The 23,155-nt window shown below is 37.4% G+C and overlaps 1 protein-coding gene and 1 pseudogene across 1 annotated transcript; both read right to left on the reverse strand.

Annotated features, from left to right (window-relative positions):
- Positions 1-11,473: 11,473 nt before the first annotated feature.
- On the reverse strand, positions 11,474-12,948 carry LOC114525765 (neurexin-4-like). Its single transcript, XM_028547187.1, has 3 exons — positions 12,657-12,948; positions 12,454-12,511; positions 11,474-12,172 (listed from the first exon to the last, which is right to left on the reverse strand). The coding sequence occupies exon 3, from the start codon at positions 12,048-12,050 to the stop codon at positions 11,559-11,561; it is 492 nt and encodes a 163-aa protein (XP_028402988.1). The 5' UTR covers positions 12,051-12,172; positions 12,454-12,511; positions 12,657-12,948; the 3' UTR covers positions 11,474-11,558.
- A 7,580-nt stretch (positions 12,949-20,528) lies between these two features.
- On the reverse strand, positions 20,529-21,083 carry LOC114525586 (annotated as a pseudogene).
- Positions 21,084-23,155: the final 2,072 nt, after the last annotated feature.

The following is a 23,155-nucleotide window of genomic DNA, read 5'->3' on the forward strand; positions in this document are numbered from 1 at the left end:
GCGAGCTATTTGAGCAATTTGTTCCAGATGGTTGCATTTGATTTGACAGCTCTCTGATACAAAAGAAAAATGTCGCTTCGCGGGAAAATTACATCAGGGCTGCCAGATTACTGAATAAATTAGCCGAATATTGCGGTGCCCGCGCCAAGTTTGGCACCGCATTATATTCTGCCTGTGAGTTTGTTTGTTCGCATCAATACGTTTCCTTAATCGCCTAGTAAAAATTCCTTGCACATGCTTGGAATACTTGGAATTTTTTCCTAATTATTACTCTAAATCTTGTTGTACGTTTGCCAAATTCCTTTTTTAAAGGAACGTTCTTTTTTCAATTTCAATCTCAAACTCTGATAATTGCGTGTATCTCTGCTTTTATGCACCCAAGAAGGACAAAAATACCACCATTCGATTCAGCGTAAGCAATTATACTTACAGATCTTAAATATATTACTAAACAAGAGTATTCGCAGCGATTTATGACGTTTGAAAGACAAACGAAATTGAATTGTTGACAAATCGCTCAAAATTACTATGCTATACTTTACTAGTAATAGTAAGTTTGGTCTTTGATATCTTTCATATCGTTGGTTTTCTCTTTTAATTTTCGTCCTTAAATAAGTGGATCGGTCTTACATTACGATTTATTTTATAGTACTTTGAGCCAAATATATTCTATTTCGAAGGTTTTAAAGTATAGTTTCAATAAGCGAACTTTATGACAAATCGCTCAAAATTATTAAACAAATTAAAAATGCAGTACGCTTAATCCTTGACTTCTGTATCGTTGCTTTTCTAGTTTCCGGCTCTACACCAGTTTATTCGTCTCACGTTTCTCTTCATTTTGACAGTATTTTTAGATAGTATTTTTAGCCTAAATATTTTATTTCTGAAGATTTTAAAACGGCGCAATTTTGACCTTAATGTACCAACCAACCAGGCTGCGGCCGACAGGAGAATGTAAGTTGGTGATGTCGTTAGAAATGAGAGGACGGTTTATTTCTAGGCAAGCATTCTGGGCACCGCATTTTAGTACTGTGTCTGGTTATTAACCATAATCGTTGTTTTCTCTGTTTCAAACAAAGTAATCAAAGGGCCAACCACACCAATGTTTGGCTTTTTTTCAGTAATCTGGCAACCCTAATTACATCTATTGGAGAAGCAGCCTAACATGCATAAAAACATTCACAATGTTAAGTGCCGTACGTATTATATAATTTTTAAATCCCAAAGCGGTTCTAATTAGAACTAGCAAAACGCGGGGATTTTTGCACAAAATAATACCCATGCAAACACAGTACGCATTTTCTGTGGGAGGAGGGGTTTGGGAGAACCACTTCTTTAGAATCTGTATTCTATATGGTCAAGCCATTATTCCAAAGACTCGTTCTCCGATGGCCTTTAAAATTATTGTTCTGGGGTTTATAATTATCCCCATTACTAAGACATTAGGACTCTGCAGCAGCCGTACTTTTTTCAGAACTGTTTATGTGATGGAGTCGTATGTTGACTTTGTCAACTCGTCTCTATAGATAACAGCGTTCATGTGTCAGTGTGTCAACCATTAGCCTCTTTTACACTATACTATACTCGATTTATATCCTTACAAGTTTCATCCGCTCTCAGCGTTTGCATTGGCAGACTGCAGAACACTAGTGAAATTGGAGTCACTCATAATAATTTTGTACACGTGCCGCGTGCCAATAAAATGAGTGTAGCGTAAACGGGGCTAAACAAAACCCACAAAACACGAGCTATGAGGACGACACTGCTTGCTATATGCGTGAATGAACAATTCCTTAATGGTCTCCGTATTTGGATAGCCTGATTCAATGAGTTAAGAAAAGCTAACCAAATCAATGGCTTGTGATTACTCCCAGATGCCGTTTTCTTTTGAGCTTGAAATCCTTGGTCGTGTGGTGTATTCTTCTGGGGCCGGTTGTATAAAAAGGCAATCAACGTTTAACTATACAGGGTGTCCCAAAAAAAACGAAAACTATTGAAATCACTCATTGTTAAAATTTGAATGCCGTGTTCACGAATTTCAGCCCGTGGGGATTTAATGCAAGTTATAAAATGCTAAATGCTTTGTGTTGCTAGAGAAAGGGGACATGTCGAAGGTCATGGTCCTAATTGAGATGCACATTTAAATATTGTTATCCATATTTGTAAATTGTAAATATTGTTAGTAAATATCATTTTTGCGAACAAGCAAATTTTACTGCAACATATATGCATGCGTAAAAATGAGTATGGTAAACATTTATACACCTGTGTGTCCCAACAGAGTGCTTAGGCATTCAAACTCTAACAATTGCATTGTTATGGGTGATTTCAATAGTTTTCGTTTTTTTTGGGACACCCTGTAGTTAGTGCCAGAATTGGCCAATCAGAATAATGTATTTTCTAGTTACCTACGATTTAACTACTTAAAGTGTAGTTAAGAGTTTTATACAACAGGCCCCTGATCGTTTGCAGGGTTCTCTAGAACTTTGTTATCTTTCGTGCAGATACTTATACGACATTTAAAGCATTGCATTTTAGATTGTAATTTCTTACAAGATGTTTATTTTCGGAGTATGTTTTCTCTTATATTCTGGTCCCTCCAACCATAACATATTGTCGATTAGATCTTCAGCAGTTAACCCTCTAGAAGGAAGATCAGCGGGATTTTCGTTACCAGCTAGGGCAATGTCACCATCGCTCCTTAGGAGACTATCGTTTAATCTCTTGTACGCGTTGCTGTACATATTTTTTCCAAGGTTTGACGTTTTGTATCCAGTGTAGGGTTGTCGTAGAATCGGTCCAGTACGTACAATTGTTTACATCGTCGTTGGGAAGACTTTTGTAGATTGTATTTGAGAGTCTTTCCGAGACGACAGCGCTCAAAAATTCCAGCCTTGGAATCATCTGAGTGTTGATAGGCGATACCCCTTTTTTTAGCGGCAACCAATCTTCGGTTTCAACGTGCCCATATCGTCGTAGGTTGATCGTAAGTAGATCACCACAGCGAAGGCCTTTTTTGATGCGTCACTGAAAACGTGTAGTTGTGTTTCAGTAGGCTTTATTTTGATACTGAAATAGCATCGTTGTACACGAATTTTTCCAATTTATGGCAATTCACTTAAAAAATAATTCCATTTCTTGCTATAATGTTTCGTGCAATTCATAGTCCCAATCTAGACCTTCGAGACGGATGGATTGGAATATACGTTTCAGGGTGATGATAAAAGCACTCAAGATACCGAATAGGTCGAAAATCTTGGCCGATTTGGGTAATGTCACTAGCTCATCGAATTCAAACTCAATTTCATCGGTTTCGGTATTCCAAGCAGTTCCAAGCACGTTTACTGTTGTTTCTTTCGGTGAGAATTGTGGCCAACTATCGATTATGGCGCATCTTCCTTTGTTACACACTTTTTCTTTACGCTACTGCATGGTCTTTGTAAAAGTTTGCGTGATGCTCTCCTCGTTGCCAATGAATTCGAACAATTCTTTAGAGTTGCTGCGCCATTTTCTTAAGTTGAAGCTGGCTTCTTTCCTAATTTGTTTGGAATTTGAATATAATTATTTCTTTTCCTTCGTCGACATAGTCGGAACCGGATGAGAAGTTATCAACGTACATAGATTACTTCATTAGTTCGACTGATTTAGGATCGTATTCTTTGCTTGAATCCAGATGACGAGTTGATAATAATTAAGAACAGCGCTTAATATGGCTGGAGGACGCAATCCAAACATAAGATGACAAAATCGTAAATGAATTATTTCCGGAAGATCGTGGGTCATGAAGTCATTTTTCATCCACAGAAAACATAGCATGCCACGTTCATCGGGATTATTTCTAACCATCAGAAACGTTTTTTCTCTGTCCGCGGAATTATTCTATGTCCGCGGAATTAGCGATGTGATTCCAACGGAATCTAAGAAGAACTTCAAGTAGCTGTGGAGTTCGATCCTGTCTCAAAACAATCATTTAAAGCGTATTGTTGATCCTTCGATTTCGCTGAGCCATCATGTACCACACGTAATTTTGTGGTTCATCTGTTTTGTCGAATTACAGCGTGATGTAGTATATTATGTATATCTTGGCTAGGTTTTCCGACGATTGGTCGTTAGTGATTCTTTCAACTTCTTTCTCCGGAACCACTTCGATAACACCAGCGGAGTGTTGCTCTTTTATGATCTGATCATATTCCTCGAGAAGCTCTTGTTTCTTTTGTAACTTGGAATGCATTAATCGCATTCGGTTACAGGATAGGTCGTAATTGTTTGGAATTGGCAAGTGTTCACCTTTCCAAGGTAAAGTGACCTCGTAACGGTGTCCTTGGCAATAAACATATTTGGTGAATTCTTCTCTCGGAACTGCATCCACTGAATGATGTATTCCTACTACCTCCGTTCCTCAAAATTTCTTCAATGCCCCCACTAGGTTCTGGTCTTCATCGAGAGTATCATAATTCGTTCACTTCTCCCGGGAATAATCAAGTTTGAATGTACCTTCGTAAGTGTATCTCAATCGTGAAGTGGACCCGAGAGTAGTCATCCCAGTTTACAACGCACTGCTACACGGTCTGATTCTTCTTTCTTCATATCTCCTGTAACTATTTCCCAGTAATAGCCCAAGCCAATAAGAACCTCAATTTACTCATACTATCATGTTCAAATTCGTCAGCTAATTCGAGACCGTCAAGATGTGAGAACTCTTCAACGTTGATTCTGCTAGACAAGGATGTGTAACAAATTACTGGAAAACTGATTATGCCATGATCAACTAGGTCACAATTTTGCTTTCGAAATTTAGAATTCCCGAATGTATTCAAGTTTAATGTTTCATTCTTGACTGTCTTGAGTTTCAACGTTGCCTTAGGATAGCTACTGATGTATGAACGTTGACTTCCACCATCGAAAAGTACTCTTACTCGTTTTTATCTTGATCCATCAGGATTAACTGCTCTCGTTTTTGCTGTCTCAAGAAGAACCGTTCCCTTGTTTCCCATGTTACTACAATCTTGGCCAAAAGTTCATAAGACGGCGCACGCTACCGCAATGTCACAACTATTGTGACAACCTTCGCTCCTCTCTTCGGCGACCCCCCACCTCCCCCCTCACAATTTTGGTTCCTAATGAAATAGGTCGAAGGTCTGTAGATATGTTTGTTACTGGGGTTGAGTTTGGAACTGGGATGACATTTGCTTGTTTCCACTGCATTGGAACTTGTGCCTGTTTAATAGATGTAATAAAATTAATATAATTGACACAGGTTCAGAGAGTTCCATATAGAAAACGAGTTTAGGATCCAGTTCGGCAGGCCGTCTGGACCATGTGCTTTGTGGGATTTAATTTTCCTTAGACGAGCTTCGATAGCGATATCAGAGATAGTGTGTAGAGATCGCCAGGTTCTTCAATTTATCATACTCTGATAGTGTGGGCAATGTATCTATAAAGGCATTATTAACTGCAGACACTAATGCTTGGCATTGTAAGATGTTTTCATCGATTTCAGCAGAATTAAAGGCGTCATTTGGAGAAGAACCTGCAATATTTTTTATTGCACTCCACCATTTCCTTGGCTTTGAATTTTTTAATTGGAGCACTTGATGACATGGATTATTTTGTTTCTTAGTTTATTATATTCAGTTTTATTTCTTGAACCAAGAGCTTTTTGTATTTGCGAAATAAGCGATTTATTTCTGGCGTAATCCACGCTGTATCTCTGCAGTGGAGCTTTACAAGTTGTGACGGAATGATTGTACTCAAGCCTACATTAAATGATGTCATAAAATAGATCACACATACATTGCCACGATGGTAACTGGGAAAGCATACTCCAATCCAAATTTGAGAGGAATGGCCAAAAGTCTGCATATTTGATGGATTCCGTTTTCTGATCCAAATTTTGGTCTTGGTATTAATACGACAGGATTGATCAAGTGGATGTAACATAATGGACATATGATCTGACTGTCGAATAGCAGAAAAAATTTTGGGTTCTTCATAACAGTGTTTTATATTGGTAAGGATCATATGTAAAGTCGCTTTTCCACGAGTTGGTTTCTTAACAATTTGTTTTAAAGACGAGTTTCTACAAAGTTGTTTAGTGTCAAATTGATTATAGTCGCCCATGACAATTAGAACTCAACATTCCTAATTCCGATATCTACTCTTGGAGGCTGTTGAACGCTTACTGTATCGTTTAGTTGTCGTTTGAGCGCGAACTATACCTGCTAGCCCCTTGTCTTTCCCACTGTAGTTACGTGCCATGACAGTCTAACTAATGGATAACTGGCGTGTGGAGGAATGTCCTTTCCTTCCTGCTTGAACGATCTGCCTGTTCATTACCTTCATTGGTAAATCAGGTTTCACCAAATTGAGGCGTGTACGTAGCGGTCTGCCCAAAAACAACATGGACGGTGATTCTCCCGTCGTCGAATGTGGGGTATTTCCGCTATTTTGGTAAGCCAAAAGAAACTTTGCCATGTTGGTTTTTAGCTGGGATGTACTTTGTTTCTCGCATTTCATATAGCATGTTTGAAACTCTGGATAAAGCGTTTCGCTTGACCATTAGTGGCAGGGTGGAATGGAGCCATTGTCGGTCACCACCTGTGCGCCATTACCACTTCAGGCCACTTCGAGTGCGCGGCTACAACGATAAGGAAGATTCGTTTTAGGAACGGCCCAGCAAATTCTGAATGGATCCTCTGCTAGGATGTGGCTGGCTATTCCCAGGAGTGTGGTAGTACTTTGCCGGCTGTATTCTGTTGACCTTGACAGCCATGGCAACTCGTAGCTAAATGTTCAATATCCTTATCAACTTGGTGCCAGGGATTTCATCTTAACAATACCCGTGTGGCCGTCGTGGAGCTCGGTTAACACTTGATCATGCAACTTGGCAGGAATAACGGCTCTGTGTCAAAGCAGGAGACTGGCAGGGGCTCAAACTGTGTAGCATAGAAGAGGCCAACTGGGTCTGTCTCTTCGCCTGTAGTCTCCCCTCGCAAGGGAAATCGAGACAGACCATTCGTATTCCCATGCGACTTAGTGTTCTTGTATCTAATTGAATCGTCGAAACCAGCGGCAAGAACAATGCGTAACGTTGTAAACTAGCAGCTGTGACAGCAGGAAGCCTTTTGCTGGGATAAAAAATTGACGTAAGAGGCTCATGATCAGTCAGTAAGGCAAAGTTCCTATTGTGAAATTTCTTGACTCCCCACACTGTAGCCAGCGCTTTTTTATCAATCTGGGCATAGTTTCTCTCTGCCTTTTGCAAATAGCTTCTTCGCATTGTTCTGTCCAGTTCCATTGGTAGTTGCTTTCCAACATTCGCTTCAAAGGATGCAGAATTGTAGCGAGGTTTGGCAAGAATTTGTGGTAATAATTAACCAATCCCAGAAATGAGCGAACTTCTTCAACCCTCTGGGGTCGAGGGGCAGTCACCATTGCAGCTGTCTTGTTAGTGTTCTTATGTAGGCCTTCGCTATCAATGTTATGGCCACAGAAGGTGATATTTTCTTTAAAAAACTCGCACTTCGACTTATTGGCTCTTAACCCATGGTGTTGCAGACGTCTTCCAGGTTAGCCAAATGCTTCGCATCGCTCTTGCCCGTAACAATCATGTAATCTAGGACACAACTAATGCCAGAAGTTCCTTCCAGATTCTGGTTTATGGTACGCTGCCAGATAGCGGACGCTGAGCTAGGTAATACCAAACACCAGTCGATTGTATTGAAACAAGCCCATGGATGTATTGATTGTGAAGTACTTCTTGGATTGTTCATCTAATTCAATTCATTGTATGCTTGGCGAAGGTCGATCTTGGAAAACTTTTTTCCACCAGCAGGGGGTACTGTTCTGCTTGTTATGCTGGGTTAATAGTACCTTTGAAGTCATCACAAATACGGACCGAACCATCTTGTTTCGGCACTGGTACAATCAGTGTCGCCCAATCACTCCACTCTACTTCCGACAAAATACCCCCTAAGGAGTATGAACTGGGGTTGACTACCTTTCTTGAGGGTTATCTTTGCTTTAGCTGATTGGAAAGTTTCGAGCTTGGCCTCTGCATACGTATCTAATAGGTTTTTCAGTTTCTCTTGTGTCGTCGCGCCAGGGTTTTCATTGCTGAGATTTGAAGATTTCAACAACGTAATGGTTTTCGGAAAACTATTACGTTGTTGAAATCAACCGTTTTCCGGTTGAGGCAAAACTTGTGTAGCCAGTCTACACATTAACACTGGGCCCTTTGTCTTGACCACATAGAGCAGCAGTAGAAAGAACTGATCTAAGTGTTCAACTTGCACGGTAAGGCAACTAACTGGAACAATCTTTTCATCGAGTTCAATGACCGATAGAAGCAGCAACGCCAGCAACGTAATTTTCCTAGTGTATTATAACCACGCTCTATTCCTCCATTGTCAGTATCTGGAAGACTCAGTTCAGTAACAGGCAGTGTGTTCTTGTCTGTCAGGTATCCACTGTCCTCGCGCCATACTTGGTCATTATCGTCACAATTATTTTTATTTCCACCTTTTGTTTGTTTGTTTTTAAAACGCTTCTTTTTAAATTGTAAGTAAAGTTTAGTTCAAACGTCAAATGATTGCATGCTTGCATGCAGGCCTAATGAATGCATTACAACGATTATTTTTAATAACAATTATTTCTTAATGCTCACTTACAGTATGTGCATGTATTACAAACGACTGAGTACGGTTTAGGTCCTGTCAGTTAGTGTATGCATCGAGAGTTGGTTGAAATTTTCCATTATAATGTCCGAGCAACCTTAGAGAACGCATGTCGCGTGACTCAACTTTAAACTCGTCATCCATGTTTACGTAAATTCTTAATGACGGACAAGTGCATGGATATATTTCAATATCCACGATCGTATACGCTTCTCAAAGGGGTTGATTCTGTAGGTTTGAAACACTAACTTTGTTATTGTTATCGCATATCGTTAATTTCCGTTTTATTACTTCCTGCGACTACACGCGCAGCTGCACCCAGTTTAGTGTTTCTTTTGTGTATCACTGTCATCTAGAGTAAGGTCACTCTATTCTACAATTGGTTAAATACGTCTACGTTTGAACTCTATCGACGGTATTCAGCAGCAGTTTGGTGTGTGCGCCAACTAAAGTAAGACTCTTTCTTTGTGTTATTATAGTTGTAAACATAGCTACTTTAGTTGATTTATTCTGTATTTAGTGCATGCCTGTTACAGTATTTAATTTGTCTAGATTGCATGACTTAGTGCGGTTTAATTCTTGCATTTTTAGTTCGAACCTTACCTACTATATTTTCTATTCCGCGATCATTCTATTCAATATTCCGTTACTGGATCGATCAGTCACCATACCTTCAACCGCACAGTATTATAATCGGCCATAATCTTTATCATTTAAGATACATTTTATAACCATTATCCGCGAACGTGTTATTTTACCATCGTGGTTAGCGAATTTAGTGGAGTTCAATTTATGGCGTTAACGACACACCAAGGCAGCGTAGCTCCTAGAAGAATTTGGGATTTACAGATTCTATATCATTTTTGAACACTCTTTATATATGCCAGTCTTCTCCATTAACTTTTCCATACGGCTACATAATTAGCGAAAGATAGCCTCAATTTGACAAAGTCACAAATTGTAATAATTACATCGACTGTGAGCCTCAGTCCTCAGATTTGGCCTTTTATAAGCGTGGAAATTTTTAATTTCCATTTGATTTTATAATTCAATTTTTGATCGAGTATGCGGCGTTTTGGTTTCATTTCAATCACTGACTGTCGAGATAGAATGCATTTTGTCACAACTCCGCTTTAAACACATCGTGCATATTTACATATTATATTAACTTTGGCGGGCATTGCGGTGTATTTTTCGGGCTAATATCATAAATTTGCCGGGCTAAAAATGATTTAGCCCGGCCCGTTGATCTAAGCCAATCAGAAGAATGACTGAACTGTTTAATGCATTATCTTTTATACAAAAATTGTCCTTTTAAAAGTTAATATAATAGTTATAAATGAGTTCAGAGTCGGGCCAAAAACACATTTATGCCCGCAAAGATCAACTCTATTGTTATATTAATCGCAGATGAACGAACAAGTAATTGGGCACAAGAAGACAAAATAATAGACTTTATGCATTACATATCAAGCCGTGACGCCTGCAGGGAATTCTGGTTTTATAGTAGTCACAGCGAAAAATTCAAACTTCAAAATTTCCCGTCGTGACGATAGCTTGTTACATCATTATGCTTAAGGTCTATTGGTGTGGAAACAAAATATAGTCATCTAGGTTGTATTTTTAGGCTATCCGAGGGGATTTGGGCTTCAGAATTTCTTTAATCACTATTTTGTAGTGAAAACGTCGTTATAACACGTAGTCAAGCCAGTTGTATAAAAAAGGTTTAGCGTTTATTGTAGTTAAAACCTAGTTAGAATTACTCATCCTCAAAGGTATGGTTGACTTTTCAAAACATAAAAATGGCGACTTGAAATTTTCAGGAGTGAGTGAACATTAAAGACAACACAAACGTAGTTTTTTTAAAAAACTTATAGTTTTGACCAGGAAATAATTTTAGGCCGTTTTTTTCACTTCATTCTCTGTCTATGGTACACAGTTTTTTTGTAAATATCCGACATTATTTCTCCGTCGCGAATTTTGAATACAAACAACTTGCCCCCATTTTGAAAGCTTAGCTAAGTGCATGTTTACTGCTTTTAAATAATCCGAGGTAGCTCGAACAATCAGAGACCAGAATTTTTCAAATTTGTAATTATAACTAAACAAAGACAACATAAATAAAATTACTTGTTCATGGCAGGCAAGCTTAAGACCAATTAGCCATTAAGTCGCACATATGCATTAGATAACGATCATTAAACTTTAAACTATACGACTGCTTATCTATAAGTCTATAATATTCCATGTTATTGTAAAGCACCTTGTTTATTACATGTAAAGTTCAGTGACGAATATAAATTATAAAATTTTGGTTTCACGTGATTGTTAATCAAGTCACAAGATTATATTAACCACATCATGTTTGATGTTCCATCTCTTATCCCCAGCAACGTAATTTATCCAGTGTGTGATAACCACGCTCAAACAAGCATTTGCAAAGAATTATAGTTTTCTTTCGAAGTTATGCGCTAAACAAGAAGGCAAGGTGCAGTGGTCCAACAATACTGCCTAATAATCCGAGCTCTTTCAAACAATCAGAGACCAGAGCCTTCAGTAAACATCTTTGTAATAACTAATTATACTGAAATAAGACAACATGAAGAAAATGAATTGTTCATTACATGCAAAGTTAAAAGAGTGCCATATAACCAACAAGCAATGCATAGATACAATAATTAAAATTATAATTACGAGTGGAAGTCAAGTTCTTTTCATAATGTGACATCCTTAGAGAAAATGTTCTATATTATAGTAAAGCATATTGATTCACCATTAATGAATAGTCTTGTTTATTACATGACTAGTTTGGTGCATACTGATAACTAAATTCAGTCAGAAGATTATATTATAGCAATCACATCAGGTTTGATGTTCCATCTGTTATTCCCAGCAACGTAATTTTCCCAGTGTGTGATAACCAAGCTCGTTAAAATATCTTACGTCATCATAACCAGCATCGCCAAATCGCAACTCAGTAACAGGTAGAGTGTTCTTATCTGTCAGGTATCCACTGTCTTCACGCCACACCGCGTCATTATTTTCACAATTACATATTTCACCACCTGCACAGCTGTTGGTCATTCCACATGAACACTTTCCACTGTTGACTGCCGCTCCACCCCAGTAATTCATCTTTAAACCTTGACGTGATACCCACCATCCATCTGCCATCAACATGCTACCAAAACATTCATATTTTATAAACTGCTCACAATTCTTCGACTGGTTGATAATCGCGACAATCTGCTCCATGGAAATGTCATATTTAATATCTCTGCCGTAAGAACCTCGAGGATTATATCCACTAACCAATGTTCTTGATTCGCTGTCATGTCCAATCTCTGTCACACCAACACCATTCTTTGACGTCATGTTGCAATATACTTCAACTGAGAAGTTAAGTACATCAGGTTTTATGGAATACACTCCACTATCAACTGAAGGGTATTTCTTTCGTAAAATGGAGCAAGATTTGTTGACGTGATTCGAAATTCCTGGAAATCAAGATAAAGGACTTTATATATATATATATATATATATATATATATATATATATATATATATATATATATATTCACCTTTCTATATCATTGCATTTTAATCAAGATAGCTAAACACATAGTGAAATGAAATATTAATATGTACGAAATCCTCGAAGGAAAATTTCTGACATAAAAAGTTTGGCGTGGATGAAACTTTGATGAAACTTTGAATACAGATACATGTCCGTTCGGATATCACGCAAAACAAAATATTAAACAAAAAATTACCGTACCTTTGGAGGGATTTTGTGGCGACTGTGGGGTACATGTTGGAAATGATTTCGAAGGTATCTATGTAAAAAAAGAGAACTATGCCGTATTTACTCGTGACATTCTAATATTTCTCGGGATTATTCGTTCGCAAAAAACACTTGTTGGTACGTCTGATTCGAAATAACAGAAATTTCAGAAAACATAAACTTCGTTATAGTCAAACCTTTTTGATCAAATAAAGATGTTTGAACTCGGGGTTTCTCACACTTTCATCAACGTCAGATGTGTCTTGAAGCGTCTTGCTGTTGAGCTCACATCGACCTTTGCCGATTCCAGAGGTTTTGTAATTAACAGACACACACGATTTATGAGCGACGCAATACCTACTGCATTCCAACTCAGTTTCAGCGTGTTTTGTCTCGATGACATGATTCGCTAAATATTTGCCATCAATTTTGCGAAAGAAGGCCTCGGTGACTGAGCATTCACCCGGTTGGAGTATTCTTAAGATGAAAACTAACGCACAAATGCTAAGTAAGACAGCCATTCTGAAACTGAACATATGGCTCTTCGTCTCGTATTTAAATCAATAGTTTATTTGCTGTGTACAATATCATCTTCTATTCCTGTTAAAATGTGTTCAGTCGCTACGCAATTACTGGCTATTTCCGCTTATTATTTGTCGTTCTCCCAAACTCCCACGCGTCTTTTTATTTACGAAAATAGAAAACATTTTCCGTGTTTCTATACAGTCATAGAAACACGCGTGGGAGTTTGGGAGAACGGGAAATAATCAGTGGGAAAACGAGCCCGTAGGGCGAGTTTTTTCACGTTATTTCGAGTTCTCCCAAACTCCTACAAGTGTTTCTATAACTGTATAGAAACACAGGAAAAAATGCTTTCTATTTCTTTTATAATATAACTCAATAAAAGATTTTGTACAAATATTATGATTCGATTCAATTACAAATTCTCATTACATTGCTTCGCTTGTCAAGTTCGGCGGGAAAATATCCGTGTTTCTATACAGTTACAGAAACACGCTTCTCGACCAATCAGCACGCGCGTGCTATAAATGTATATTATAAAACGGTATAGAAACACGGAAATTGTTTTGTATTTTTTAATTATTGTTAAAATGTGAATACGCAATTTTCCCAGTGCAACGCGAATAATCAAATTAAATTTTAGGGGGTTTTTATTTGTCAACTGCATGCATGTAAATATAAGGTTTTACCACATGCAGTGGCGTAGCCAGCCTGACAAATTGGTGATGCTATGCAAATTTCAAGTCATTAAAATTATTAAGTTCTTTAAAAATTCATTGTTTTCACAGTCAATGAAGACCAAATTTAGCATAGCATGACTAAATTGTCAGGCTGGCTACGCCACTGATTACATGCAGAAGAGAATTTTTCATCTATTTAGTTAACTTTTATCGTTGATAACAATTCTAGGCCTACTAGACTGTGTTCATGTATTCTTAAGGTCTGTTCACACGATCCAACTTTGTTGGATCCAATTCACTTCTGACGTATGGGATGTAGTATATTATCGATAAAGCAATACTGAATTGGCTTAAGAGGATTTGCGGCCCATATTTATGCCAAGTCAATCGGCTATTAAACATCTATCAGAAGTGAATCGGATCCAACAAATTTGGAGCCTTGAACCCTTTTAGCTAATATGTTTAAATTAGTCACTGTGCATGTTTAATTAGTGTTTTATAAATAGCGGAAAATTAGGTTTGTCTGGGGAAAAGCGCGACAGCGCATTGAAACCAGCCCAGTACGTTTTGGGTCACGTAGCTAAGTTAGTGTATTCGTCGAAAGTTGTTTAAAATGTTACATTTTAGTTTTCGAGCAGCCTTAAGGACGTTTTCCACTTCAACCGTATCGTAGCGAAACGTAGCGTATCTCATTGTTTTAAAGTCATTAGTTCAGGTCGAATACTTCGAAAACAAAGAAATACGCTACGTTACACTACGATACGATTGATGTGGGAAACAGGCCTTACGATGTCACTTAATCACGGACTTCCGAGATGAGAATGTTGCGTGACTTAAGTTACAACTCGTCATGTATATTTACATGAATTCTTAATGGCGGACAAATTACTTTAAATCGATATAAGTTTCGCGCTGTTCTTTAATGATAATACATGTCGGTCGAAGTCGCAAATTGTAATAATTACATTGACTGAGGTGAGCCTCACAGTTGGCCTTGTATAAGTGTGGAAATTTTCAGTTGGGTAAAAAGAACAGTTTGAGTTTATAATTCAAGTGTGTTGGGGTAATGTGCACTTTGGTGTCATTTTAATCAGTGCTCGAGATGAAAATGCATGTTATGTGACTCAACATAAGTTACAACTCGTCATGCATGTTTACATAAATTCTTAATGGCGGACAAATTACTTTAAATCGATATAAGTTTTGCGCTGTTCTTTAATGATAATACACGTCTGTCGAAGGGACTGATTCATAGATATATCATTTTTCGATTCTTTTTAAATATACCTGCTTCAATATACGCGGCAACAAGGCTAGCTAAAGATAACCCCAATTTCACCAATTTTAATAATTAAATCGACTAAGGTGAGATTCAGAGTTAGCCTTGCATAAGTGTGAACAATTTCAGTTGGGTAGAATGGTCCGTTTGTGTTTATAATTCAGGTTTACTCGAGTATGCGGCGTTTTAGTGTCATCTTAACTGATCTCTGACTCTCAAGATAAAAATGTATGTTGCATGACTCCCCGTACAACGCTTCATGCATAACTCCATTAATCGCAGATGGCGGACAGGTAATTGAGAACAAAAGGACAAACAAATTGTGAGAAAACAAAACATAGTCATCAAGGTTGTATTATTCGGATATCTGAGCGTCTTTGAGCTTCAGAAATTCTTTAAACACTAAACCAGGGAGTAAAAAGTTGTTACCGTTTATTGTAGTTAAGACGTAGTTAAAATTATTCATTCTCAAAGGCATATAGTCGATCATGACTTTTCAAAACATAGTTCAAAATACCGTCTTGAAATTTCGACAAGTTTGAAACATTGAAAACATCACGTAGCTAGCTACCAGTTGTTATGCATTAGTTAATCGTCGTCCCAATTTCACAAGGTCACAAATTGAAATAATTACATTGACTGAGGTGAGCCTCACAGTTGGCCTTGTATAAGTGTGGAAATTTTCAGTTTGTGGAAATTTTCAGTGAGTTGGAGTAATGCGCATTTTGGTGTCATTTTAATCAGTGCTCGAGATGAAAATGCATGTTATGTGACTCTACTTACAACGCATTTTGCATATTTACATTAATGACAAATTATAAAGCCTGGTTTTCATAAGTCGTAATTTTTTGGCGATGGCTATTGTCAGTGGTCACTGATGCCTAAATTCCTTTGTTTATCGAGGAAAATTATATGCTTCATTGATCACCGACAATAGATCGTGGACCATCACCGAAGAATTACGACATCATGATGAAAACCAGACTCTATAGATCATGGACCGGTTGTATGAAAGCCGGATAGCGCTATCCACCGGATAGTGATTTTTTTCAACCTTTCTGAAAATGCTTGGGAATAAGCAATAAAATTTTAGCTTTGGAAGCAACAATTATTGAAGAAGATTCTCAATTTAGGAATACTAAGGTTTAATTCAGTTGTCCCAAACAACTGAAATTTACTTGAATACTGTGGCTTATTAGATAGCGGTTCTGATCGGCCATTTATGAATTATTGTACCATAGAGGGTTATAAACTTAAATAGCTTGCTTCCTTTGAAGAACTGAAGGTATTTGTCGAAATTCTTTCGCTATCTGGTAAATGGACGTCGCCTGCCGGCTCTACTAAACAGTTCGACAATTGGACTGGTACTATTATTATTAAACTTCATCAGAAAACATCAAGTCTGCAGGTACAGGAAGCGAAGGCGAAAATATCAGGAATAAACTGGTAAAAGCAATTGAAAGTCGCAAGCAACTACAAGGGTCGTTGGATAATACGGTCGATGTTCAAGCGCAGAATGGAGCCGAACTGCAAGATGCAGTCAGTGATGCATCCAACACCGTAGATAATTGTGGTCAAACGACATGTATATGTCCGGGACGTGAAATTTAATGGAACTTGAAGGTATGAAGCTTGAAATGGCTATTTTACAACGCTAAAATCTGTCAACGAAGTTGTTCGAATGAATACCGAAAACCAATCGGTAATTCAAGATTTAAATCTTAAATGTGCTGCTCTCGAACAAAGAGCGGTGAAAGCTGAAGAGAAGAGAGATTCATTACGGTTGGCATTAAAAATCGTAATTCAGAAAATAGAAAGAGATAAAGATCCTAATTCTTTGCATTGTATATGACCGTACTAGCCATTTTTTTTAACAAAGGACAAGGAACCAAAACTAATACAATGCAATTTGATTTAACAAGCGATGATGCTCACCATTGTCAAGAAAGGGTAATTAACAAGAGGTTAATCTTATCACTCAAATTAGGCAAAAATGCGTAAATCCACGCACGTGCTCAAACGCCAACATAGGTACCCCCATCTGGCCAAGCGGCTTGTGAATCAGATAGACATTATAATGTTTCCAACAATAGTGGCATTATACACAATAATGTTCGACCATGCACGTATATAATGCCCGTTGAACATGATCGTGAGTATAGTGCTCACGAACCGCAACTTGACCAAGTAAACAAAAACGTAAACAACACTAATGCCTGTGACGACTTGAGTCAACTAAGTCATCAGCAAACCAGTGCATTACTTAATAACAACAGTGAGAATACACAAGGCTTCCATACATCTAGTTCGCCTTAAGTGCAGGACTAATCGAATAACATTAAAAATAGAAATCGAGCGTTCCCTCGTTCTAAGATCTCTATTCTTGGGGACTCTGTGATTAAGCGAATACAGTCAAGACAAATTTGACAGGCTATGACTACTAGTAAATCTGTTTACATTCGCTATTGGTAACCTGTGTGATTTAATCAGAGAAAACTGTCCACACACATCTATATTTCTTTATCCGAGCTGACAGTCCGCAATGACTTTCGCAACGCAAATTCCAAAATTCGCGAAATCAATAAGGAACTATTAACAGTTAGCAAAATGAAAGGATGTCACCTGATTAATAATTCCAACATCAATTTAAAAGAACTTGATAGATATGGCCTTCATTTAAATGATGCTGGTGTAGCAACTCTGACTAACAATTTTATCAATCATATTAACTATTTTTAGCGACTGTAGGCAGGCCACAGACTCTCTCACATGCTCTCATCCAATGCTGACAGCCCTCCCTTTTCTGTATCCAGTAACTTGACGATAAACGACCCTCTTTCCGACATTCCAATTAAGGGCCTAACATTTTTTTGTCTAAATATTCAGGCCATAACTAATAAGCTTAATGCCATTAATCTTGATGCCACAATCAGTCGACAAAAAATTAACATAATTTTTTGCTTTGCCGAAACTCTGAATTATTAATTGATGACTTTGGTTGTGTTAGGAGAGATCGACTAAACTCTAAAGGAGATGGCCTTATTTTTTATATTACTCATGGCCTGCTTTATGATGTTCGTTCTGATATCCATGTCACGGATGACTGCCATGTATTTGAATACTTATGGATTGAGTTCCTTTTTCATAACTCTCGACCGATCCTAGTTTTTGGACCAGGAACTGGTCCCCACACGCGGCTAATCTTGTTGTTGTTGTTGTTGTTGTGTTTGTTGTTGTTGTTGTTGTTGTTGTTGTTGTTGTTGTTGTTGTTAGGGGGTGACGCTCTTTAAAAAAGCCTAAGGCTCCGCATCAGATCGTAATAAAACTTCGCACAACTATTCTTAGCGATATTCCCCATCGATTGACGGAGTTATAATTTTGATTTTTTTATTTAATTTTAAAGAAATTTAGAAGCAACTCAAAATTGTAGCGTAGTAATGCGTATAGATTATATTCAATATTAGTATGCATAACTTAAGCAAGTTCGAATGGCTAAGGCTCCGTCATTTCGCACCAGATCGTGATAAAACTTCACACAACTATCTTAAAGGTTATTCTCTATCGACTTACGGAGTTAAATTGTTTGTGCTTGTATTATGCAGAAGATTTGCAAGCCATGTCAGATTGTGACGGGAGGCAAATTTTAATATTATTAATATTCATATCCTATGAGTTCAAGCCAGAAGGTCGTGTATTTTCGTTGTTTTGTACACAATATATATTCATGACTATAGGACCATTGCGTTAAATGCGTTTCTCTCTAGGGCATTTCTTATTTTTTATTTATTTGTTTACGGTTTGCCTAGCATACATATACATAAAAAACGACTATAATGACAGTGGCACGGTGCACGCAACGCTAGCTTCTCGCCAGCTACAGCGGCATGGATTAGGACATAGATGTGCAACTCAGCATATTTTAAATGTCTTTGTATTGAAAGCAGATGAAAAACGTAGAAAAGCGATAATTTTAACATAACCGCAAGATTGCCTAGGTTCATAGATATTTGAAATTTCATCCTGGAGAGAAAGATTGAATCTATACTTCACCAGTTCCAGGTCCAATAGTACGATCGTACTTGTTTTATATACCAACCGGATACTAATATATGGTGAAGATCTCATTTTGAGTACTTACTCAAAACAGTGGATAAAGAGCGTAAAGACATTCTAATACTTGGTGATTTTAACTGCAATGTTTTCGATAAAAGCAACTGTAGGCCATTATATCATCTTGTTTCGCAGTATCAGCTGAAACAAATAATTAATTCAATAACTCGACCTAGTTCAGGCACTCTAATTGATCACATATATACGACTCACTGTGAAAATGTTTTGAGAAGTGACACAATTGAACTAGGGTTAAGTGACCACTTCGCCATATTTATATCATGCACGAAAGATTAATCCTCCCTTATCTACGGCCCAAAAATTTCACCAAATTACAACGTACCGTAGAACGAAATGCTTTGACATCTCGCGGTTTTGCACTGATCTTGACATTCTGCTTCCAGTTTTTTTAAAAGTATATGATTCTCCCGATGATCAATTAGATTTCTTTTACGAGCACTTCCTCTCGGTGTTAAACAATCACGCACCACTTATCAAAAAACGAGTCAAAACTAAGAAGCTTCCTGGGTGGTTCTAATGAAATTTGCATAGCTCAAAAGAAACGTGTCTATTATCTTAAAATTAATGACGTCGGTAATGACGTCATTCTTTTGAGCAAACTTCGACTTAGAAAATCGCTAAATTTATGTGCTACAATTTTTGTCCTTTAACAATAAACCTCTTTAAAAAAATAAAATCTAAATAATGGTTTAGCCATATTTCAAAAATTGTATGGAGCCACCTTAGAAAGGTATCAAAATCTCCCCTTCCAAGTCACAATATCAAAGGCATTATTAACGCAAATTCTACCTGTTGAAAAGTTACTCAATTTATTGCCTGAATCCGAACCTTCAACACTGTATATATGTAGCTATATCATAACCAGAAATTTAGGACATTAATTTGTCTCGTGCCTTATATGATCTATTATAATAAGGCAGCCATCTTTGATTGCGAAATCCTGCCATTATGATAATTATTGTCCTGAATTTCTAGTAATGTTTAGGTATAACTTAGACCTAAATAGATGATCTGGATGATAGGTATAACTTAGACCTAAATAGAAGGTTCCTCGAACTACGGGAACTTTACAATGGTTTTTCCTGTAAAACCCTAAAAGAATCGGATCACAAATACCTTGCATTACCTGCAATGTACTATTTATACTATTAATAAGTGCGGATCGAAATCTAGTCCAAAAAAAACTAGTATACCGGTCAACTAAACACCGATCAGACACAATATGATGATCATATTTTCTAACCCTATTAAATTGTTTCTCAAGAAAACACTTCGCTCCATCACGAAACTCCGCAAAATTTCCTGGTACACACAAATTATTTTAAGTCTAAGTCCCTGTACATATATGTCCACTACGTGTCTAGTTTAAAGAATGTTGATAATGAAAGTTTTGTTAATCTCCTGAATCAATTCAGAAAATTATAACAATCAGAATGGGCTAAGTGATGCTCCGTCTCCTAGCCCCAGCAACGCAATTTTCCTAGTGTATGATAACCACGCTCTATTCCTCCATTGCTTAATGGTGTATCAGTATCTCTAAGATTCAGTTCAGTAACAGGCAGCGTGTTCTTGTCTGTCAGGTATCCACTGTCTTCACGCCATGTTTCGTCATTCATGTCACAATTACATTTTCCTCCACCTGTACAGCTGTTTGTCATTCCACATGAACACTTTCCACTGTCGACTGCCGCTCCACCCCAGTAAATCATCTTTGAACCTTGACGTGATACCCACCAACCATCGGAATATGTCAAGAACACGCTATGAAACTAACATTCATATTTAATAAACTGCTCACAGCTCTTCGACTGGTTAATAATGGCAACAATCTGCTCCATGGAAATTCCATATTTAATTATTCTCCTGTAAGAACCTGGAGGATCATATCCATGCACCCGTGCTCTTGCTTCGCTGTCATGTCCAATTTCTGTCACACCAACACCATTCTTTGAAGTCATGTCACAAAATACTTGAACCGTGAGGTTGAGTCCTTCAGGTTTTATGGAATACATTCCACTACCAGCTGATGGATATTTCGTGCGTAAAATCGTGCACGATGTGTTGACATGATTTGAAATTCCTGTAAATGAGGATAAAGGTTTTGTCGCTACTAATGTGTTTCAAGATATTTTTGACAAATGTTTATTGGGTATGAAAGAATGTTGGACATAAATTCTTCTGTTTTAAGATGACTCAGCACTCAATACAATTATACTATACTAATAATATAATAGCAAAATCAGAAAAGCGCCGAAATAAATTTCATGAGATAGGGTGATGGTTAACTTAGATTTTGGTACCTTACATTGTATTTTACCCAAAAAAACACGGAGATATTAGTGGTCAAAGTTAATAATCTATTTATAGATACGTCTAAACTGTGCAATATCGCGGCTGAGCAGCAAATAATGAGAGAAGCATTGCTCGTATTTAAGAAACATTAAGAAACTTATAATTTTAAAGCTAGCAAAACACAAAATGAAATGAAATAAGAGCATGAAACTTTGCTCTAGCTCTTTGACTACGTGTACTTATTCGTTCGGATAAACTCAATCATCCCACGCGTAAACAAAAGATTTTGTACCTTTGGAGAGATTTTGTGACGACTGTGGGGTGCTGGTTGCAATTGGTTTCGAAGATATCTATTGTAAAAAAGAATACTATGTCATATTTACTCGTGACATTCTGATATTTCTCGGAATTGTTTGTTCGCAGAAAACACTTGTTCGTACGTCTGGTACGAAATAACAGAAATTTCAGAAGAAATAAATTTCGTTATAGTCAAACCTTTTTGATCAAATAAAGATGTTTGAACTCGGGGTTTCTCGTACTTTCATCATCGCTAGATGTGCCAGTGTTTTGAAGGGTCTGGTTGTTGAGCTCGCATCGACCTTTACCGATTCCAGATGTTTCATAGTTAACCGACACGCATGATCCATGGGCAACACAATGCATGCAGCATTCTAACTCAGTTTCAGCGTGTTTTGTTTCGATGACATGATTCGTTAAATATTTGCCATCAATTTTGCGAAAGAAGGCCTGGGTGACTGAGCATTCACCCAACTGGAGTATTCTTGATATGAAAATTAAAGCACAAATGCTTAGTAAGACAGCCATTATGCAACTGTGTGCAAGAGTCTTAATTACACCTGTTTTAAAGTACGTGTCGTGAAGCACGATTTCTTTGAGGCTGCTGTGTTTCTCTTTGAGGCCGCACTGTTTCTCTGTTCATAAAACGTGACTTTAATATTGACTTATTTAGTATTGTGACAATTGCCCGTGTTTATATAGCTTAGCAACGCTGAGTAAAGTGTGTAAATGGACCAATTAACATTTGCATTTCAGTCATTATATTGAATCCGTAATTTCGTTTTACTGTTTCACGATCATGTCCATAATCGTATTTTAAACCAACATTTCCGTCAGTGTTTGGTGCCTAAAATGTCTAATTGCAACAAATATTGTAATCAGTCTGTCTTGGGACGATTCGCGTCGCCCAAAATTCCCAAATAAATTATACTTTAGTGGCAAACAGACTTAAGTAAAAGGGATCATGTGATATAACACGGACAATGTACATGCACATTAATTCGATTCGTATTCAATCCGTAAATTGATCATATATTGTTTTACAAGCATGCCTATGCTACGATACGGTATTTTAGATAAACGTTCCCAACATTGTTTTTTTTTATTATTATTTTTAGCTACAAAATTAGCGTTGGAAAATCCTTGGATAACTTAATTAAAATTTTAAACGTATTATTCAGTGTTTGGTGCTTGAAATCTTCGCTCAAATTGACTGGGAACACTTGTAGTTTATTAATTTTTTTGCTAAACGTGCATTTATTTGAGAAGTTGAAATTAGTCGGACGTCAAAGCCGCCAGGGTTCAATTTTCATATAATTACTTATCTTCGCTTGTGCTGTGAAATATCAAGCCTCATTTCAGAAGGTACCGAAAAAATGGCCTGGTACGGATAGAATTTTAGACTGCCAAATAGGCAAATTTCAACCGTACCAATTTTATCCGTTCATACTGTGTTCAATTTTAGTTTTGGTAAATGGGTCCAAATTTCATCCAT

Source organism: Dendronephthya gigantea, unplaced genomic scaffold (assembly GCF_004324835.1).
Source record: "Dendronephthya gigantea isolate DGI-Jeju-01 unplaced genomic scaffold, DenGig_1.0 000035F, whole genome shotgun sequence".
NCBI lineage: Eukaryota > Metazoa > Cnidaria > Anthozoa > Malacalcyonacea > Nephtheidae > Dendronephthya > Dendronephthya gigantea.

Bases quoted from the DNA above. Each gene is read 5' to 3' on its own strand.
- LOC114525765 (XM_028547187.1), bottom strand. From the start codon at position 12,050: ATGACGTCAAAGAATGGTGTTGGTGTGACAGAGATTGGACATGACAGC.